The sequence below is a fragment of the Scyliorhinus canicula genome, chromosome 15 (genome assembly GCF_902713615.1).
Source record: "Scyliorhinus canicula chromosome 15, sScyCan1.1, whole genome shotgun sequence".
NCBI classification, from domain to species: domain Eukaryota; kingdom Metazoa; phylum Chordata; class Chondrichthyes; order Carcharhiniformes; family Scyliorhinidae; genus Scyliorhinus; species Scyliorhinus canicula.
In genome coordinates, this window is record NC_052160.1 from 60,191,759 (window position 1) to 60,213,838 (window position 22,080).

General features: G+C 50.1%; 1 protein-coding gene across 1 annotated transcript in view; it reads left to right on the forward strand.

Moving 5' to 3' along the window:
• Positions 1 to 16,533: 16,533 nt before the first annotated feature.
• Positions 16,534 to 22,080, forward strand: part of fbxl18 (F-box and leucine-rich repeat protein 18) — a 29,845-nt gene continuing 24,298 nt past the window's right edge. Inside the window, exon 1 of the mRNA XM_038820681.1 lies at positions 16,534 to 16,984. Within this exon, the coding sequence (XP_038676609.1) occupies positions 16,748 to 16,984 (237 nt within the window). The 5' untranslated portion in view covers positions 16,534 to 16,747. The remainder of the gene's footprint in view (positions 16,985 to 22,080) is intronic.

The following is a 22,080-nucleotide window of genomic DNA, read 5'->3' on the forward strand; positions in this document are numbered from 1 at the left end:
GAGACAACTGAATGCCAACGTGCGGAGGCTCCTTAATGTCATGATGATGGCGCCGGCGGCTGGGGAGTCAGAAATAGTGGCGTCCATGGATGCGGAAAAAGCTTTTGATAGGGTGGAGGGGAGTTACCTGTGGGGAGGTGTTGCGGAGGTTTGGGTTTGGTAAGGGGTTCATCAGCTGGGTGAGGTTGCTGTACAGCTCCCCGGTGGCGAGTGTGGTGACGAATGGGAGGAGGTCGGCGGACTTTCGGCTTTCCAGGGGGGCGAGCCCCTTGTCTCCCCTGCTCTTCACGTTAGCGATTGAACCCCTGGCCATGGCGCTGAGGGACACGCAGATTTGGAGGGGGATTGTGCGGGGGGGGGGGGGGGGGGGGGGGTCACCGGTTGTCGCTGTACGCAGATGATCTGCTGTTGTATGTCGCAGATCCCGCTGAGGGGATGCCAGGGGTGCTGAAGATACTTGAGGAGTTTGGGGACTTTTCGGGCTATAAGCTCAATGTGGGGAAATGTGAGCTGTTTGTCCTGCACCCGGGGATCAGGAGAGGGAGATAGGGGAACTCCCGTTGAAGAGGGCTTAGATGAGCTTTAGGTATCTTGGGGTCCACGTGGCTAGGATCTGGGGGGCCATGCATAGGCTAAAACTTTTCGAGGCTGGTGGGGCAGATGGAGGAGGAGTTTAGGAGGTGGGACGCGCTACCGCTTTCGTTGGCGGGCAGGGTCCAGTCTATTAAGATGACGGTGCTCCCGAGGTTTTTGTTTCTTTTCCAGTGCCTCCCCATATTGATCCCAAAGGCTTTTTTCAGAAGGGTGAATAAGTCGATTCTGGGGTTCGTGTGGGCGCGGAAGGCCCCGAGAGTAAGGAGGGTATTTTTGGAGCGAAGAAGGGAGGTAGGGAGCCTGGCGCTGCCCAACCTGTGTGGATATATTGGGCGGTGAACGTGGCGATGATTCGCAGGTGGGTGACGGAAGGGGAGGGTGACGCATGGAAGAGATTGGAGGTGGCGTCCTGTGCGGGTACGAGTCTGGAGACTTTGGTGACTTCCACTCCCCCCGGCAAAGTACTCTACGAGTCCGGTGGTGGTTGCGTCCCTTAAAATCTGGGGACAGTGGAGGCGTCATAGGGGGGAAGTGAAGGCCTCAGTTTGGGCCCCGATACGGGGCAATCACCGTTTTGCGCCGGGGAGAACGGGTGGGGATTTGGGAGTTGGCACAGGGCAGGCATCAGACAGTTTGGGGACCTCTTCCTGGATGGGAAGTTCGCGACTCTGGAGGAGCTGGTGGGGAAGTGGAACCTCCCCCCTGGGAACGCTTTTTAGGTATATGCAGGTCAGGCAGGTGGAGGAGTTTCCGCGGCTGTCGCCAAGGGGGGTGCAAGATAGGGTGCTTTCGGGGACGTAGGTCGGTGAAGGAAAGATCTCGGCTATTTACCAGCTGATGCAGGAGGTGGAGGAGGCCTCAGTAGAAGAGCTCAAAGCGAAGTGGGAGGAAGAGCTAGGGGAAGAGATTGAAGATGGAACGTGGTTGGACGACCTGGAGAGGGTGAATTCCTCCTCCTCTTGCGCACGGCTTAGCCTAATTCAGCTGAAGGTGCTGCACAGGGCTCACATGACAGGGGCAAGGATGAGCCGGTTCTTCGGAGGGGAAGACAGGTGCGGGAGGTGTTCGGGAAGCCCGGCGAACCATACCCATATGTTCTGGGCTTGTCCGGCATTGGAGAGGTTTTGGAAGGGGGTGGCAGAGACTTTGTCGGAAGTGGTCGGCTCTAGGGTCAGGCCGGGCTGGGGGCTCGCGATCTTTGGGGTAGCCTCGGAGCCGGGAGTGCAGGAGGCGAGGGAGGCCGGCATTCTGGCCTTTGCTTCTCTAGTAGCCCGGCGCAGGATTCTGTTACGGTGGAGGGATACGCGACCCCCGAGTTCGGAGGCCTGGATCAACGACATGGCTGGGTTCATCAAGTTGGAGAGGATGAAGTTTGCCCTGAGGGGGTTCTTTCGGCGGTGGCAGCCCTTTCTCGACTTCCTGGCGAAGGGGTAGAGAGCGGTCGGTCTCAGCAACAACTTGGGGGGGGGGGTTTGGGGATGGTTAGGGGGTTTTTGTTTTGCGGCGTTAGGTTTGCGATGTTGTTATTTACTTCTTTCTTGTATTGCTGTTGGTTTTTTGTTATTATTTATTTGGGGGGGTGAGTTCTTTTCTTGTGTTGGTGTGGAAACACGCCTTGTTTGTTTTAAAATTGTGGGGAGAAAATTTGTTATTGAAAAACTTGAATAAAAATTATTTTAAAAAAAAAAGAAGCTATCCCCTATAGACAAGCCCTCCGTGTACACAGGATCTGCTCAGACGAGGAGGAGAATAACTGACATCTACAGATGCTGAAAGATGCCCTCGTACGAACGGGATATGCCGTTCGACGCATCAATCGACAGTTTCAACGCGCCACAGCAAAAACTGCACCGACCTCCTCAGAAGAAAAACATGGGACACAACCGACAGAGTACCCTTCGTTGTCCATTACTTCCCCGGAGCGGACAAACTACGGCATCTTCTTCGCAGCCTTCAACACATCATTGATGAAGATGAACACCTGGGCAAGGTCATTCCCACACCCCCACTACTTGCCTTCAAACAACCGCGCAACCTCAAACAAACCATTGTTTGCAGCAAACTACCCAGCCTTCAGAACAGCGACCACAACACCACACAACCCTGCCATGGCAATCTCTGCAAGACATGCCAGATCATCGACATGGGTACCACTATTACACCAGGTACCAGGTATGTAGTACATACTCGTGGTACTCGGCCAAAGTTGTCTGCCTCATACACTGCAGGATAGGATGTCCCAAAGCATGGTACATTGGCGAGACCATGCAGGCACTGCGACAATGGATGAATGGACATCGTGGGACAATTGCCAGGCAGGAATGTTCCCTTCCAGTTGGAGAACACTTCAGCAGTCAAGGGCATTTGGCCTCTGATCTTCAGGTAAGTGTTCTCCAAGGCAGCCTTCAGGACGCGCGACAACGTAGAATCGCCGAGCAGAAACTTATAGCCAGGTTCCGCACATGAGTGCGACCTCAACCGGGACCTAGGATTCATGTCGCATTACACTGACCCCCCACCATTTCGCCAAGGCTTGCAAAATCCTACCAACTATCCTGGCTTGAGACAATTCACACCTCTTTAACCTGTGGTTATCACTCTCTCCAGTTGCTCCGTCTGGACCTGTAGACTTAATTACCTGCAAAGACTCGCATTCAAAGTATCGTATTGCATCATTGACTTTGTCTATATATTTGTTTCTGGAACCCACCTCTTCATTCACCGGAGGAAGGAGCAGTGCTCTGAAAGCTAGTGATTCAAAACAAACCTGTTGGACTTTAACCTGGTGTTGTAAGACTTCTTAATGTTTTTTTTAATGTTAAGCTTTGCTGACATTAGGAACATTATTTCGAAACCATAAGAAACTTGCGAGTACAGGTAATCACAAAAAATGAAGCCCATTCAAACATGTCACCAGGAGCAGAAATCCTGTTTGGTTGTCATGAATTCAATGTTCCTGGAAGTGTCCATATTGTCACTGCGTTTTAACTTAGATAACTCATCCCCAGGCCATGGCGCTGAGGGGCACGAAGGGTTGGAGGGGGATTGTGTGGGGGAGGGGAGGAGCACCGGTTGTCGCTGTATGCAGATGATCTGCTGCTGTATGTCACGGACCAGGCTGAGGGGATGCCAGAGGTGCTGAGGATACTTGAGGAGTTTGGGGACTTTTCGGGATATAAGCTGAATGTGGGGAAAAGCGAGCTGTTTGTCCTGCACCTGGGGGGTCAGGAGAGAGAGATAGGGGAACTCCCGTTCAGGAGGGCTGAGGGGAGCTTTAGTTATCTTGGGGTCCACTGGGCTAGGACCTGGGGGGCTATGCATAGGCTTAACTTTTCGAGGCTGGTGGGGCAGATGGAGGAGGAGTTCAGGAGGTGGGATGCACCGCCGCTCTCGTTGGCGGGCAGGGTCCAGTCGGTTAAAATGACGGTGCTCCCGAGGTTTTTGTTTCTTTTCCAGTGCCTCCCCATGTTGATCCCGAAGGCTTTTTTCAGAAGGGTGATAAGTCGATTTTGCGGTTTGTGTGGGCTAGGAAGGCCCCGAGAGTAAGGAGGGTATTTTTGGAGCGAAGAAGGGCATTGTTGGAGCGAAGAAGGGTATTTTTGGAGCGTCTCTCAAAATCTGGGGACAGCGGAGGCGGCATAGGGGGGAAGTGAAGGCCTCAGTTTGGGCCCCGATACGGGGCAATCACCGTTTTGCGCCGGGGAGAACGGGTGGGGGATTTGGGAGTTGGCACAGGGCAGGCATCAGACAGTTTGGGGACCTCTTCCTGGATGGGAAGTTCGCGACTCTGGAGGAACATAGAACATAGAACATAGAACGATACAGCGCAGTACAGGCCCTTCGGCCCACGATGTTGCACCGACATGGGAAGTCAAAAACTAAAGGCCATCTAACCTACACTATGCCATTATCATCCATATGCTTATCCAATAAACTTTTAAATGCCCTCAATGTTGGCGAGTTCACTACTGTTGCAGGTAGGGCATTCCACGGCCTCACCACTCTTTGCATAAAAAACCTACCTCTGACCTCTGTCCTATATCTATTACCCCTCTATTTAAGGCTATGTCCCCTCGTGCTAGCCACCTCCATCCGTGGGAGAAGGGTCTCACTGTCCACCCTATCTAACCCTCTGATCATTTTGTATGCCTCTATTAAGTCACCTCTTAACCTTCTTCTCTCTAACGAAAACAACCTCAAGTCCATCAGCCTTTCCTCATAAGATTTTCCCTCCATACCAGGCAACATCCTGGTAAATCTCCTCTGCACACGTTCCAAAGCTTCCACGTCCTTCCTATAATGAGGCAACCAGAACTGTGCGCAATACTCCAAATGCGGCCGTACTAGAGTTTTGTACAACTGCAACATGACCTCATGGCTCCGGAACTCAATCCCTCTACCAATAAAGGCCAACACACCATCGGCCTTCTTCACAACCCTATCAACCTGGGTGGCAACTTTCAGGGATCTATGTACATGGACACCGAGATCCCTCTGCTCATCCACACTACCAGGAATTTTACCATTAGCCAAATATTCTGCATTCCTGTTATTCTTTCCAAAGTGAATCACCTCACATTTCTCCACATTAAACTCCATTTGCCACCTCTCAGCCCAGCTCTGCAGCTTATCTATGTCCCTCTGTAACCTACAACATCCTTCCGCACTGTCTACTACTCCACCGACTTTAGTGTCATCTGCAAATTTACTCACCCAACCTCCTGCGCCCTCCTCTAGGTCATTTATTAAAATGACAAACAGCAATGGCCCCAGAACAGATCCTTGTGGTACGCCACTCGTAACTGAACTCCATTCTGAACATTTCCCATCAACCACCACCCTCTGTCTTCTTTTAACTAGCCAATTTCTGATCCACATCTCTAAATGACCCTCAATCCCCAGCCTCCGTATTTTCTGCAATAGCCGACCGTGGGGAACCTTATCAAACGCTTTACTGAAATCCATATACACCACATCAACTGCTCTACCCTCGTCTACCTGTTCAGTCACCTTCTCAAAGAACTCGATAAGGTTTGTGAGGCATGACCTACCCTTCACAAAACCATGCTGACTATCCCTAATCATATTATTCCTATCTAGATGATTATAAATCGTATCTCTTATAATCCTCTCCAAGACTTTACCCACAACAGACGTGAGGCTCACCGGCCTATAGTTACCGGGGTTATCTCTACTCCCCTTCTTGAACAAAGGGACCACATTTGCTATCCTCCAGTCCTCTGGCACTATTCCTGTAGCCAATGATGACATAAAAATCAAAGCCAAAGGCTCAGCAATCTCTTCCCTGGCTTCCCAGAGAATCCTAGGATAAATCCCATCAGGCCCCGGGGACTTATCTATTTTCACCTTGTCCAGGATTGCCAACACTTCTTCCCTACGCACCTCAATGCCATCTATCCTAATAGCCTGGGTCTCAGCATTCTCCTCCACAACATTATCTTTTTCCTGAGTGAATACTGACGAAAAGTATTCATTTAGTATCTCGCTTATCTCCTCAGCCTCCACACACAACTTCCCACCACTGTCCTTGACTGGCCCTACTCTTACCCTAATCATTATTTTATTCCTGACATACCTATAGAAAGCTTTTGGGTACTTCCGGTTGCGGCTATGACCAGCTAAGTCGCACGTTTGGCTGCTCCTGTTAGGAAGGTGTTTTCGGGCCGATTGGAGGGCCCCTAACGGCGCTGGAACGGCAATTCCCGGTGGGGGAAGGTTCCCAGAGGAGAACCCCGTCCAATTTATGGTCGTCACCCGAAGTGGGGCAGGAAAAAAAGCGGCAGCAGCTCCCCGAAAAAAGCGGGGGAAGAAATCCAAAATGGCGGCCGGCGGCGCACCCGAGGACTGGAGGACATGGGCGGCGGAGCAGCAGGCCGCTCTCCTGCGCTTCTTCACGGAGCTGAAAGTGGAGCTGCTGGAGTCGATGAACGCGACGACCACCAGGCTGATGGGGGCGCAGGCGACCCAAGAGGCGTCAATTCGGGAGCTGCAGCAGGAGATGACTGTGAGGGAGGAGGAGGCCACGGTCCTCGTGGGAAAGGTGGAGGTGCACGAGGCACTCCACCTGAGATGGCAGAACCGATTGGAGGAGATGGATACCCGCATGAGGCGGAAAAACCTGAGGATCCTGGGCCTGGCAGAAGGGCTGGAGGGGTCGGACCTTCAGGGGTATGTGGCAGAAATGCTGGGCTCACTGATGGGGGCAGGGGCCGTCCCTTCGCCCCTGGAATTGGAGGAGGCCTACAGAGTAATGGCCAGGAAGCCGAGAGCAAACGAACCCCCGAGGGCGGTGCTGGTTCGGTTCCAGCGATTCAGTGACCGGGAGAGGGTGCTGAGGTGGGCCAAGAGAGAGAGGAGCAGCAAATGGGAGAACTCGACGGTGAGGATCTTTCAGGACTGGAGTGCGGAGGTGGCAAAGCGGCGGGCCCGGTTCAACCGGACGAAGGCGGTGCTGCATGCCAAGAGAATTAGATTCGGGATGCTGCAGCCAGCGCGCTTGTGGGTGACCTACAAGGACCAGCACCACTATTTCGAGTCCCCGGAGGAGGCGTGGGCCTTTGTCCAGGAAGAAAGGCTGGACTCGAACTAGAACCAGGGGATACTTGGCGGTCGTTGCCGCTCTGGTACTTTAAGCTGGACACGTGGCTTTCTGTTGGCTGGATTTTCACTTGGCCGTATTTTTGGACCCTTTTTGTTCTCTATACCAGTTTTTTCTCTCTTTTTCCTGTTATTTATAATGTTATGGTGGGAGGGCGGGGTGGGGGGGGGGGAGTGCCGGGGGTATGTGTTTCTTGTGGGGTTTTTGGTTGTTTTGTATTTATCGGGGGGAGATCGGGGACGGGGGTGGAACTGAAGATGGAGGGGCGGGGAGGGACAGGGCGAAAGCGCGGGCTTTCCTCTGGTTTCCCGCGCACGGGGCAGAGGAGGGAGGGGGGTGGGAGTAAGGGGCGTGGTCAGCAATGGCTCCCTTTCCCGCGCTGGAGCGGGGTCAAGGAGGGGTGGTAAGGGGGGGGACGTCCCCCCATGCCGGGAGGAGCCGGAGTGTGGCAGGGGCAGCCGGGTCAGCGTAAATCAGCTGACTCACGGAAGTACTATGGAGGGTGCGTCGCGGCTAGGAAGGGTCCTAGCCTGGGGGGGGAGGGGGGGGGGGGAGGGGGAGGGGGGAAGGGGGGGGCTACCGGGTTGCTGCTGAAAAGGCCAGGGAGGAGAAGTTGAGGACTGGAGGGGTGGGGGGGGGGGGGGGCGCCATCGCCATGGGGAGCGGGTCAGAAAGGGAGGGCTGACTCGGGGCGAGCAGGGGACAGGATATGGCTAGTCGGCGGGGGAAAGGGGCGGGCTGCCCTTCGACCCGGCTGATAACTTGGAATGTGAGGGGGCTGAATGGGCCGGTCAAGAGAACGAGAGTAATCTCGCATTTGAAGGGGCTGAAGGCGGATGTAGCAATGCTACAAGAGACCCATTTGAAGGTGGCGGACCAGGTCCGCCTGAGAAGGGGGTGGGTGGGACAAGTGTTCCACTCAGGACTGGACGTAAAGAACCGAGGGGTGGCGATCCTGGTAGGGAAGAGGGAGTCGTTCGTGGCGGCGGAGGTGGTGGCGGATAAAGAGGGTAGATATGTCATGGTGAAGGGTAGGCTGCAGGGGGAGAAAGTGGTGATGGTTACGTGTATGCCCCGAACTGGGACGACGCTGGCTTCATGAGGCGCCTACTGGGCCTCATTCCGGACCTGGAGGCAGGGGGCCTGATCATGGGGGGGGACTTCAACACAGTGCTGGACCCCGTGTTGGACAGATCGAGTTCAAGGACGAGTAGGAGGCCGGCAGCGGCAGAAGTGTTAAAGGGGTTTATGGAGCAGATGGGAGGGGTGGACCCCTGGAGGTTTGGGAGGCCGAGGGCGAGGGAGTATTCCTTTTTCTCCCATGTCCACAGAGTCTATTCTAGAATTGACTTTTTTGTATTAAGCAGGGGACTGATCCCGAAAGTACGGGAAGTGGAGTACTCGGCCATAGCGGTCTCAGACCACGCGCCACACTGGGTAGATTTGGAAATGGGAGAGGTGCGAGACCAGCGTCCGCTGTGGCGTCTGGATGTGGGGTTGCTGGCGGATGAGGAGGTGTGTAAGAGGGTCCGGAAGAGCATTGAGAGATATCTGGACATTAATGACACGGGGGAGGTGCAGGTGGGGATGGTATGGGAGGCCCTGAAGGCGGTGATCCGGGGGGAGCTGATCTCCATACGGGCACATAGGGAAAGGAGGGAGAGACAGGAGAGGGAGAGGCTGGTGGGGGAGCTTCTGGACGTGGATAGGAAATATGCGGAGGCACCAGAGGAGGGGCTGCTGGGGGAACGGCGTAGTTTGCAGGCTAAGTTTGACCTGTTGACCACCAGAAAGGCGGAGACACAGTGGAGAAGGGCACAGGGCGCGATTTATGAGTATGGGGAGAAGGCGAGTAGGATGCTGGCGCATCAGCTCCGCAAGCGAGATGCGGCTAGAGAAATTGGGGGAGTGAGGGAGAGGGGTGGGAACATAGTGCAGAAGGGGCCAGAAGTAAATGGGGTTTTCAGAGACTTCTATGAGGAGCTGTATCGGTCAGAGCCGCCGACGAGGGGAGGGGGGATGGAGGGCTTCTTGAACAAACTGAGGTTCCCCAAGGTCCAAGAGGAGCTGGTAGAGGGGCTGGGGGCGCAGATAGGGTTAGAGGAGCTAGTCAAGGGGATTGGGCATATGCAGTCGGGGAAGGCGCCGGGGCCAGACGGGTTCCCGGTGGAATTTTACAAAAAATATGCGGATCTGGTGGGCCCCGTGCTGGTGCGAGCCTTCAACGAGGCATGGGAGGGGGGGGCTCTGCCCCCGACAATGTCGCAGGCACTGATCTCTCTGATCTTGAAGCGGGACAAGGACCCCGTGCAGTGTGGGTCATATAGGCCTATCTCGCTCCTGAATGTGGACGCCAAGCTGCTGGCAAAGATCCTGGCTACCAGGATAGAGGATTGTGTGCCAGGGGTGATACACGAGGACCAGACGGGTTTTGTGAAAGGGCGGCAGCTTAATACGAACGTGCGGAGACTGCTAAACGTCATCATGATGCCGGCAGTGGAGGGGGAGGCGGAGATAGTGGTGGCATTGGACGCGGAGAAAGCATTTGATAGGGTGGAGTGGAAGTACCTGTGGGAGACGCTGGAACGGTTTGGATTTGGGGAGGGATTTATTAAATGGGTGAAGCTGCTCTATTCGGCCCCGACGGCAAGTGTAGTGACGAATGGTAGGAGATCGGAGTATTTTGGGCTCCACCGGGGGACCAGACAGGGGTGCCCCTTGTCCCCCCTGCTCTTCGCACTGGCAATTGAACCGTTGGCGATGGCACTGAGGGGCTCAGGGGGGTGGAGAGGGCTGACAAGGGGCGGGGAGGAGCACCGGGTATCGCTATACGCGGACGACCTGCTGCTATATGTGGCAGACCCAGTAGGGGGAATGCCGGAGGTGATGGAACTGCTAGCAGAATTCGGGGACTTTTCGGGGTACAAGCTTAACTTGGGTAAGAGTGAGGTATTTGTGATACACCCAGGGGACCAGGAAGAGGGAATCGGGAGACTCCCGTTGAAGAGAGCAGGAAAGAGTTTTAGATATTTAGGGGTGCAGGTGGCTAGGAACTGGGGGACTCTCCACAAGTTGAACTTCACTAGGCTGGTGGAACAGATGGAGGAGGAATTTAAAAGGTGGGACATGGTGCCGCTGTCGCTGGCGGGTAGAGTGCAGTCCGTTAAAATGACGGTCCTCCCAAGGTTTTTGTTTTTATTTCAGTGCTTGCCCATCTTCCTCCCTAGGGCCTTTCTCAAAAAGGTGACGAGCAGCATCATGAGCTATGTGTGGGCGCATGGCACCCCAAGGGTGAGGAGGGTCTTCTTGGAGCGGAGTAGGGAGAGTGGGGGGCTGGCATTACCCAACCTTTCGGGGTATTACTGGGCGGCTAATGTGTCGATGGTGCGCAAGTGGATGATGGAAGGGGAGGGGGCAGCTTGGAAACGAATGGAGAGGGCGTCCTGTGGCAACATAAGCCTGGGGGCCCTAGTAACGGCGCCATGGCCGCTCCCTCCCACGAGGTACACCACGAGCCCGGTGGTGGCGGCCACCCTCAAGATCTGGGGGCAGTGGAGGCGACACAGGGGGGAAGTGGGAGGTCTGATGGAGGCACCGTTAAGAGGGAACCATAGATTCATCCCGGGGAACATGGACGGGGGATTTCAGAGCTGGCACAGGGTGGGCATCAGGCAGCTGAAGGATCTGTTTGTAGATGGGAGGTTTGCGAGCCTGAGAGAGCTGGAGGAGAAATTCGGGCTCCCCCCGGGAAACATGTTTCGACATTTGCAGGTGAAGGCATTTGCTAGCCGCCAGGTGGAAGGGTTCCCCTTGCTCCCCAGCAGGGGGGCGAGCGATAGGGTGCTATCGGGGGTCTGGGTCGGAGGGGGGAGGATATCGGACATATACAAAGTAATGCAGGAGGCTGAGGAGGCATCAGTAGAGGAGCTGAAAGACAAGTGGGAGGGGGAGCTGGGAGAGCAGATAGAGGATGGGACATGGGCTGATGCCCTGGAGAGGGTTAATTCTTCCTCCTCGTGTGCGAGGCTTAGCCTCATTCAATTTAAGGTGCTACATAGAGCCCATATGACGGGGACAAGGATGAGTCGGTTCTTTGGGGGTGAGGACAGATGTGTCAGGTGTTCGGGAAGTCCAGCGAACCATGTCCATATGTTTTGGGCATGTCCGGCACTGGAGGAGTTCTGGAAGGGGGTGGCAAGGACGGTGTCGAGGGTGGTGGGATCCAGGGTCAAACCAGGATGGGGGCTAGCGATCTTTGGGGTTGGGGTGGAGCCGGGGGTACAGGAGGCGAGAGAGGCCGGAATACTGGCCTTTGCGTCCTTAGTTGCGCGAAGAAGGATACTGATACAGTGGAAGGACGCGAGGCCTCCAAGCGTGGAAACTTGGATTAATGACATGGCAAGCTTTATCCAGTTGGAAAGGGTCAAATTCGCCCTGAGAGGGTCGGTACAAGGGTTCTTCAGGCGGTGGCAGCCCTTCCTCGACTTTTTGGCCAAAGATAGGGTGCAGAGGTCGCAGCAGCAGCAACCCGGGGGGGGGGGGGGGGGTGGCAACAACGGGGGTTGTGGGTTATTTAAGGTTGTAATGCGGACAAATTTGTTCGCAGTTCATGTTTGATGTTAATTGTTGCTTTGTTTGTTTTTTGGGGGGGGGAGGGGGGGGAGGGACAGCACGCGCGGGGGGTTGGGCGGGGGGGGGGATATCTGTTAAGAGGGAATAGTGTGTAATAGTCTATGGTTAGGGGGGGTAAATATTCTCATGTAAAAAAAATCTCTTCAATAAAAATTATTTAAAAAAAAAAGAAAGCTTTTGGGTTTTCCTTGATCCTACCTGCCAAAGGCTTCTCATGTCCCCTCCTTGCTCGTCTTAGCTCTCTCTTTAGATCCTTCCTCGCTTCCTTGTAACTATCAAGTGCCCCAACTGAAACTTCACGCCTCATCTTCACATAGGCCTCCTTCTTCCTCTTAACAAGAGATTTCACTTCTTTGGTAAACCACGGTTCCCTCGCTCGACCCCTTCCTCCCTGCCTGACTGGTACGTACTTATCAAGAACATGCAATAGCTGTTCCTTGAACAAGCTCCACATATCCAGTGTGCCCAACCCTTGCAGCCTACTTCTCCAATCTACACATCCTAAGTCATGTCTAATGGCATCATTTAAAAAAAAAAAAAAATTTTAGAGTACCCAATTCATTTTTTCCAATTAAGGGGCAGTTTAGCATGGCCAATCCACCTAGCCTGCACATCTTTGGGTTGTGGGGGCGAAACCCACGCAAACACGGGGAGAATGTGCAAACTCCACACGGACAGTGACCCAGAGCCGGGATCGAACCTGGGACCTCGGCGCCGTGAGGCAGCAGGGCTAACCCACTGCGCCACCGTGCTGCCCTGTCTAATGGCATCATAATTGCCCTTCCCCCAGCTATAACTCTTGCCCTGTGGGGTATACTTATCCCTTTCTATCACTAACGTAAAGGTCACCGAATTGTGGTCACTGTCTCCAAAGTGCTCACCTACCTCCAGATCTAACACCTGGCCTGGTTCATTACCCAAAACCAAATCCAATGTGGCCTCGCCTCTTGTTGGCCTGTCAACATATTGTGTCAGGAAACCCTCCTGCACACATTGTACAAAGAACGACCCATCTAATGTACTCGAACTATATCTTTTCCAGTCAATATTTGGAAAGTTAAAGTCTCCCGTAACAACTACCCTGTTACTTTCGCTCTTTTCGAAAGAATCATCTTCGCCATCCTTTCCTCTACATCCCTAGAACTATTAGGTGGCCTATAGAAAACTCCCAACAGGGTGACCTCTCCTTTCCTGTTTCTAACCTCAGCCCATACTACCTCGGAAGAAGAGTCCCCATCTAGCATCCTTTCCGCCACTGTAATACTGTCCTTGACTAGCAGCGCCACACCTCCCCCTCTTTTGCCCCCTTCTCTGAGCTTACTAAAACACCTAAACCCCGGAACCTGCAACAACCATTCCTGACCCTGCTCTATCCATGTCTCTGAAATGGCCACAACATCGAAGTCCCAGGTACCAACCCATGCTGCCAGTTCCACAACCTTATTTCGTATACTCCTGGCATTGAAGTAGACACACTTCAAACCACCTACCTGAACACTGGCACCCTCCTGCGAAGTCAAATCTGTGCTCCTGACCTCTATACTCTCAATCTCCTGTACCCCAAAACTACAATCCAGGTTCCCATGCCCCTGCTGAATTAGTTTAAACCCCCCCAAAGAGCACTAACAAATCTCCCCCCCAGGATATTGGTGCCCCTCAGGTTCAGATGTAGACCATCCTGTCTTTAGAGGTCCCACCTTCCCGAGAAAGAGCCCGTTATCCAGAAATCTGAATCCCTCCCGCCTGCACCATCCCTGTATCCACGTGTTTAATTGCTCTCTCTCCCTATTCCTCATCTCACTATCACGTGGCACGGGCAACAACCCAGAGATAACAACTCTGTTTGTTCTCGCTCTGAGCTTCCATCCCAACTCCCTAAAGGCCTGCCTGACATCCTTGTCCCGTTTCCTACCTATGTCGTTAGTGCCAATGTGGACTACGACTTGGGGCTGCTCCCCCTCCCCCTTAAGGACCCGGAAAACACGATCCGAGACATCACGTACCCTTGCACCTGGGAGGCAACATACCAAATGTGAGTCTCTCTCGCTCCCACAAAATCTCCTATCTGTGCCCCTGACTATTGAGTCCCCAATTACTAATGCTCTGCTCCTCTCCCCCCTTCCCTTCTGAGCAACAGGGACAGACTCTGTGCCAGAGGCCCGTACCCCATGGCTTACCCCTGGTAAGTCCCCCCCCCCACAAGTATCCAAAACGGTATACTTGTTACTCAGGGGAACGACCGCAGGGGGTCCCTGCACTGACTGCTTCTTCCCAGTCCCTCTTACAGTTACCCATCTATCTCCAGTCTTTGGTGTAACTACTTCCCTGAAGCTCCTATCTATGACCCCCTCTGCCTCCCGAATGATCCGAAGTTCATCCAACTCCAGCTCCAGTTCCCTAACTCGGTCTTGGAGGAGCTGGAGATGGCTGCACTTCCTGCAGGTAAAATCAGCAGGGACACTAACGGCATACCTCACCTCAAGCATCCTGCAGGAGGAACATTGCACTGCCTTCCCTGCCATCCCTCTAAGTTCCAATCAAGTTCTGGTTAACAAATATAAAATAAATAAAAAATAATAATATAATATAGCACTTACCTGCTCACACCAATGGGTCTTATTATTAGGTTAGAGGAGGAGGGCGGGTGAGAGACACTATACGTGTAGTGCCTCGGGTTTCCTCTCCACCAGAATTTATTGGCTAGGGGGAGAAAAAAGAAAACCTTCCCAGAAGTCCGCGGGTCGTACTTCCGGTTCCCGCCTTATATTAAAAGAAAAATAGGATCGGTACCGGCTGGCTCTCCCTCTCGCGCTCGTTTGAAAGTCCGGGCTGGCTCTTGAGAAAGGACATACTGGCACTGGAGGGTGTGCAGAGGAGATTCACTAGGTTAATCCCAGAGCTGAAGGGGTTGGATTATGAGGAGAGGTTGAGTAGACTGGGACTGTACTCATTGGAATTTAGAAGGATGAGGGGGGATCTTATAGAAACATTTAAAATTATGAAGGGAATAGATAGGATAGATGCGGGCAGGTTGTTTCCACTGGCGGGTGAAAGCAGAACTAGGGGAAGGGGAAGTAGATTTAGGACTGAGTTTAGGAGGAACTTCTTCACCCAAAGGGTTGTGAATCTATGGAATTCCTTGCCCAGTGAAGCAGTTGAGGCTCCTTCATTAAATGTTTTTAAGGTAAAGATAGATAGTTTTTTGAAGAATAAAGGGATTAAGGGTTATGGTGTTCGGGCCGGAAAGTGGAGCTGAGTCCACAAAAGATCAGCCATGATCTCATTGAATGGCGGAGCAGGCTCGAGGGGCCAGATGGCCTACACCTGCTCCTAGTTCTTATGTTCTTATGTAACCCAGTAATCTACCTAACCTTTTTTGATGTGGAGATGCCGGTGTTGGACTAGGGTGAGCATAGTAAGAAGTCCTACAACATCAGGTTAAAGTCCAACAGGTTTGTTTCAAATCACTAGCTTTTGGAGCACTGTTCCTTCCTCTGAAAGCTAGTGATTCGAAACAGACCTGTTGGACTTTAACCTGGTGCTGTAAGACTTCTTACTGTGCTAACCTTTTTTGAACACTAAGAGCAATCCACGTAACATGCACATCTTTGGACTGTGGGAGGAAAGCGGAGCACACGGCGGAAACCCAGACAGGCATGGGAAGAACGTGCAGACTCCGCACAGACAGTCACCCAAGTGGGAATCGAACCTGGGACCTAGACTGTAAATAGTTAAATGTTCTACAAAATTATGCATATCATATTGTGTTGTGAAACAAAGTCATGAATGTTTTTTTTAATTCATTCATTCAGTGGGTGTCACTGGCTGGACCAGTATTTATTGCCCATCCCTGAGGGCATTTAAGAGTGAACCACATTGCTGTGGATCTGGAGTCACATGAAGGCCAGACCGGGTAAGGATGGCAGATTCAATTCCTTAAAGGACATTTGTGAACCAGATGGGTTTTTATGACAAGCAACAATGGTTGCAACATTAGATTTTTATTGAATTCAAATTTCACCAGCTGTCATGGCGGGATTTGAACCTGGATCTCTGGATTACTATTCCAGGGGATGTGATGATATGCATAAGCAATCACATACATAATGATGTAAATGACCTCCAACCAGCAGGGGACAGTGTAAATCCACCACGTGACTCTGTACCTTGAGGAGTCTGGAGATAGTCGTGTTAGTGGATGGGAATATTTGCAGTAACTCGAGGATAATTTTTCAGTATTAATATTTTTCATAGTTATCTTAATCATGCATTTACTTTATAATAAAACACTTCATCTAGTCAAGAACTAGACATTCTATTGTGCATCATTCCTAACAGCCAAGCACCAGAAAGTAACAGGGTGCACTTCCAGAGGATGGGTATAGACCTGATAGGCCGAATGGCCTCCTTCTGCACTGTAGGGATTCTATGATACATTATGAGTTTGGGGGAGGAGCACTTTTGTAAAATCCTTCTCCTCTGATGCCACCACACATTGCAACCAGTCTCTTCCTCCCAATTTTTTAAATAAAGGAGACACGGTTTGGATGGGTTGAATGACCTTTTCCTTTCATACTGCCATTGGCCCCTCACTCTGTTGTTGGGGTGGGGGGATGGGAGGCGGAAGTTGAGGTCGCCGCGCGGGGCAGAAGTTGAGGTCGCCGCGCGGGGCGGAAGTCGGGGTCATGAGCCGGAGTGAAGTTCCGGAGCAGCGCCGTTAGTTTCTCGGTGGGGAGCCAGAGTGAGCGGCGGTGAAGGCCGTCCCAATCTTTTATTTTAAATTCAAAGGCTTTTACAATTCAATATTGGTTATTTTTTTAATTGAGTTGTTTGGGTGCGGACGCGCCCGCCTGCCGCTCGGAAGTGCCGAGCCAGCCGTTCACTGAGAGCAGGCAGGAGGAGATGGAGAGCGGGGAGGAGCCGGAGCAGCAGCCCGAGCAGCAGCACCAGGATCAGGATCAAAGCCAATCCCAGTCCCTCAACCTGACCGAGTTCTCGGATGAGATCCTGTTGACCATCCTGAGCTTCGTGCCCAGCTGCGACCTCCTGCTGAACGTCAGGAAAGTGAGCCGAAAGTTGGCGGCTCTGAGTGTGGACAAGAGCCTGGTCAGCTCTGTCACTCTGCACAAGGAGTACCAGGTAAACCATCAGCGGGCCCGCCACTCGGCCCGTCCACCCCCCCCCCCCCCGGCTCTCCCTCCTCCGCCCTCAGAAAGCCACACACACCGAGCTGCTGCTCCCAGCTGGGCAGAGTCAGGCTGTGACAGTGGGCAACAGCCCGGGTCTGATCCCCTTCTGAAACACAAAACAGGAAACATGCCGGAAATATTCAGCATCAGGCAGTCTGTGCGGAGAGAACCTGAATGTGGGCTCTGGGAATCCTTTAACCGGTTTCCCACCTTGTTTACATTCCGTGTCATTCCTACCACCAAACAAGGAGGAGACAACATAAATATCAATTCATCCTGGCAGTGGCCTTAAACTCCAGGAACAGAAAAAATAAAATGGGAGCTGGCAGCTCCCAACCAAACGTTTCAATGATTATTCAGTCCTATTGTCCAAGCTAGGTAGAATTGAGGTCCTTCATTCAATTCACTCTGATTACAAATCTGTATTTGAGCCCAATTCTATCTTTTGCAGCCAAACCTTGTTTTTCTATATCTACAATTCCTCCTTTGAATTTATTTTTCAAATAAATATCCACTGTGCTTTGTGCGACCCTAATCTTTAAACTTAGCTGTTAATTCTAAGGAGCCTTATCTCTATGTCTTAACTCTTTGATTAAATCATACAACAGTTGGCTTTAAAACCAACAAAGCACAGATTGGTATTGCGCAATCCCATTTAGCTACCAGCTTTGCCTTACTATTAACAGAATCATAGCAACAACAAAATAAGTGATTCTTGCCAAATGTGTTGGAAGAAAATTTAAAATCTTTTGTTCCCCTGGCAACTCAATAGCAAGCACATTGCTTACTGTGTAACTGCCATGTAAATCCAAATTTTTAATTCTTCTCTGGCCACGGGAGAGGTGCCAGAGGACTGGAGAACCGTGAATGTGGTCCCACTATTTAAGAAGGGTTGTAGGGATAAGCCAGGGAACTACAGGCCAGTGAGTCTCAAGCGAGTGCTGGGGAAACTAATAGAGAAAATTTTGAAGGAGAGAATCTATCTCCACTTGGCGAGGCAAAGTTTGATCAGGAATAGTCAGCATAGCTTTGTCAGAGGGAGGTCATGCCTAACAAATTTGATTGAATTTTTTGAGCATGTGGCCAAGTGTGTCGACGAGGCTGGTGTAGTAGATGTAGTTTACATGGATTTCAGCAAAGCATTTGACATGGTCCTACATGAGAGACTTATAAAGAAGGCAACTGCAGTTGAGATACAGGGGAACTTGATAAGGTGGATTCAAAGCTGGCTGAGCTGTAGGAAACTGAGGGTGATTATAGACGGCTGCTTTAGTGATTGGAAGCCAATGTTCAGTGGTGTGCCACTGAGATCTGTGCTGGGTCCCCTACTATTTGTCATTTACATAAATGACTGAATGACTATGTGGGAGGTAGGATCAGTCAGTTTGCGGATGACACAAAGATAGGCCAAGTGGTTAACAGTGAGGCTGAGAGTCTTGGGTGACAGGAAGCTATAGACGGGCTGGCCAAATGGGCAGAAAAGTGGCAGATGGAATTTAATCCTGAGAAGTATGAGGTGTTACACTTTGGAAAGAGCAATTTAACAAGGAAATATTCAATGAATGGCACCACATTGGGAAATCCTGAGTGTCATGTGAGTGTACGTTTAAGAGATGGGTTTTTATTATTAAGAAATGGGTGTTTATTACTGCAGTGATGTCAGAGAGTGGGTGGAGCTGGGCTGTCTGTCAGCTTTTTCCTTTTGTTTTAGGTTATTTGCTGCAGGGTGGGTTTTAGTTTCGTTTTCAGTGTTGGAGCTAAAGTCAGACAAAGCAGCTGTACTGCTGTTCTCTCTGCCATGAAAAGACTATCTCTTGATCATTTGGTGAATTCAGAATTATAAATGTTTTGGTCTGAATCCCTATTGTTATGTTTTAGTTTCGTTTTCAGAGCTTGATAGCTGCAGTCACAGCCAGAACGTGTATTAGAGGCTCTCTCTGTAATCTAAAGACTGTAAATCGATCCTGGTGATTTAAAACTAATGACAGTAGTGACTTTAAACTGATGTGCTTCTGGTAAAAGGTGTTTTAAGTCTTATGGACGATAAAAGGAAAGCATAAAGGATTACTTAGTGTTGCGTTCTTTGGGGGTTGCATTTGAATTAATGGTTGCTAAGATGTGCACTGTATGTTTTTAAAAGGTTAACTGAGTTCATAGAATAAACATTATTTTGCTTTAAAAAAAACTTTTCCATTTCTGTTCTAGCACACATGCAGAGTGGGCCCGTGTGCTCCCCATACCACAATCTATTAAAAGTTGTGGGTCAGGTGAACTCCATGATACACTTGGGGTTCTCTTAAACCCTACCCAGAACAAATTGGGAGCTCGTCTGGGATAAAAGTGTATTAATTGGACTGGCTTGATGAACTTAAAGACAGTGAGGAGTGAGCATATTGTGGTTGCTTATCAGGTGTGGTATTCTAGTTTAAATGGGGAGTGTGTTGTGGACAATGGCTCTTTCAGAGGCTCTGAAGTTTTTTGGGGGTGGACACGGTCATACACAGTACCTTACGGACAGAGACTAAACGCAGACTGTTAGATTTGGCAAAAACATTGCAGTTAATATTACCTGACAAAATGCGAAAAGATGAGGTAATTATGGCGGTGGCTAAGTATTTAAAGTTACCTGAGATACAGTTTGACTAATTGGAAATGGCAAAAATTCAGTTACAAATTAAACAAATGGAACATGAGAAAGAATTAAAGCAGCTTGAATGCGAAAGAGAGAGGGAGAGAGAGGAAAATGAGGTAGAAGAAAGAAAAACAGGAAGAATAACCCTAGCAGAACAAAAAGAAAGAGAAAGGGAGAAACAGATCAGGGAAAAAGATAGAGAGTTTGAACTTCAGAAAATGGCCATGAAACATGACAGTCAGTTAAAATTGGCAGACGTAAAGGGAAACGTACAGTTGGATGATAGTGATGAGGATAGTGAGAAAGAGCGTCAAAGTCGGAGGCTTGGTGGGAATCTATTCAAATAGTCCAAGCATTGCCAAGGTTTGACGAGAAGGAGGTAGAAGCCTTTTTCATTTCATTTGAGAAGGTAGCTAAACAAATTAAATGGCCACAGGACATTTGGGTATTACTGATTCAAACAAAGCTGGGAGATGGGGCTAGTGAAGTGTTTGCATCACTACCGGAGGAGGTATCTGAGACGTATGAGGAGGTGAAAAAATCCATTTTGGGTGCATATGACTAGTGCCTGAAGCCACGGACAAAGGTTTAGAAATTTAAGGAAATAATTTGGTCAAACATACATGGAGTTTGAAATGATCAAACAGAGTAATTTTGATAGGTGGATAAGGGCTTTTAAAATAGACCAAATGTATGAAGCTCAGAGAAATTATGCTTTTGGAGGAGATTAAAAGTTCAATTCCTGATGTAGTGAGAACTCATGTGGAAGAGCAGAGGGTTAAAACTTCGAGGTTAGCAGCAGAAATGGCAGATGATTATGAATTAGTTGATAAATCAAAGCTTAGTTTCCGACATCAGTTTCCGTCTGTGAGGGATAGAAACTGGGGACATGAGAAATATTGAAGTGGTAAAGGTGATCTGATGGGAGATAATAAGGCGAGTGTACCTTAGATTAAAAAAGAAATCCAGGAGGGTGGAAAAGAGATGAATAATTTCAAATGTTTTCACTGTAATAAACTAGGCCATGTAAAGTCACAGTGTTGGTGGTTGAAGAAAAGCACTGGGAAGGCTGATGTGGTAAAATAGGGATAAGACAGTGGGGTTTGTTAAAGTAGTAAAGGAAAGGCCAAGTGAAGCGAAGGAAGTGCAAAAGATTGTACAGCCTGATCAAGAGGTGATTGATAAGAAGGTGCCAGATCTTTTAAAAGAATTTACTTGTGTGGGTAAAGTTTACTCGTGTATCAGGAGGAGCAGGTAAAGAAGTCACAATTTTAAGAGATACGGGAGCTAGTCAATCTTTAATGGTAAGAGATGAGGAGTTACGTAGTTTGGGAAGAATGTTGCCAGAAAAAGTGGTAATATGTGGAATTCAGGGTGAGAGGAGTAGTGTTCAATTATATAAGGTACGGTTGGAAAGTCCAGTGAAGAGTGGTGAAGTGGTAGTAGGAGTAATAGAGAAACTATCTTGTCCAGGAATACAATTTATCCTGGGTAATAATATAGCTGGATCGCAGGTGGGAGTGATGCCTACTGTGGTTGATAAGTCAGTGGAAAATCAGACAACTGAAGGATGAATATCCTGGGATTTTTTCGGATTGTGTAGTGACAAGGTCGCAAAGTCACAGGTTAAGACGAGGAGAAATCAAAGAGTGAAGATGACATTGAAGTGCAATTGTCAGAAACAATTTTTGATCAGATGGTTGAAAAAGAGCAAGAACAGGTAGAGGATGAGGCGGATATTTTTAGTTCAGGAAAATTGGCGGAGTTACAACAGAAAGATGTAGAAATAAAATGGATGTATCAGAAAGCATACACTGAAGAGGAATCTGAGTGTATACCAGAGTATTACCGTAAAAGTGATATCTTGATGAGAAAATGGAGACCTTTACATATGCAGGCGGATGAAAATGGGCAGATGCTCATCAAGTAGTATTGCTGGTAGGGTATAGAAAGGAGGTGTTGCGAATTGCACATGAGGTACCAGTGGCAGGTCATTTGGGAATAAGGAAAACTCAAGCTAAAATCCAAAAATTTTTTTATTGGCATGGACTACATAACATGTAGGTAAATTTTGTCAATCATGTCACACATGTCAAGTGATAAGGAAACCTCTAGCAGTGATCAAACCAGCTCCCTTAATACCCATTCCAGCATTTGAGGAACCTTTTACACGGGTCCTAATCGATTGCGTAGGTCCGCTTCCTGAAACAAAAAGTGGAAATCGATATCTTCTGACTATAATGGATGTGTCTACTAGGTTTCCAGAGGCCATTCCAGTACGTAATATTACAGCTAAAAAGATTGTGGAGGACTTAAATTCTTTACTAGATAAGGACTACCCACTACCCACATAAATACAATCGGATCAAGGATCGATTTTACCTCAAGGCTATTCAAAGAAGTTATGGATAGCT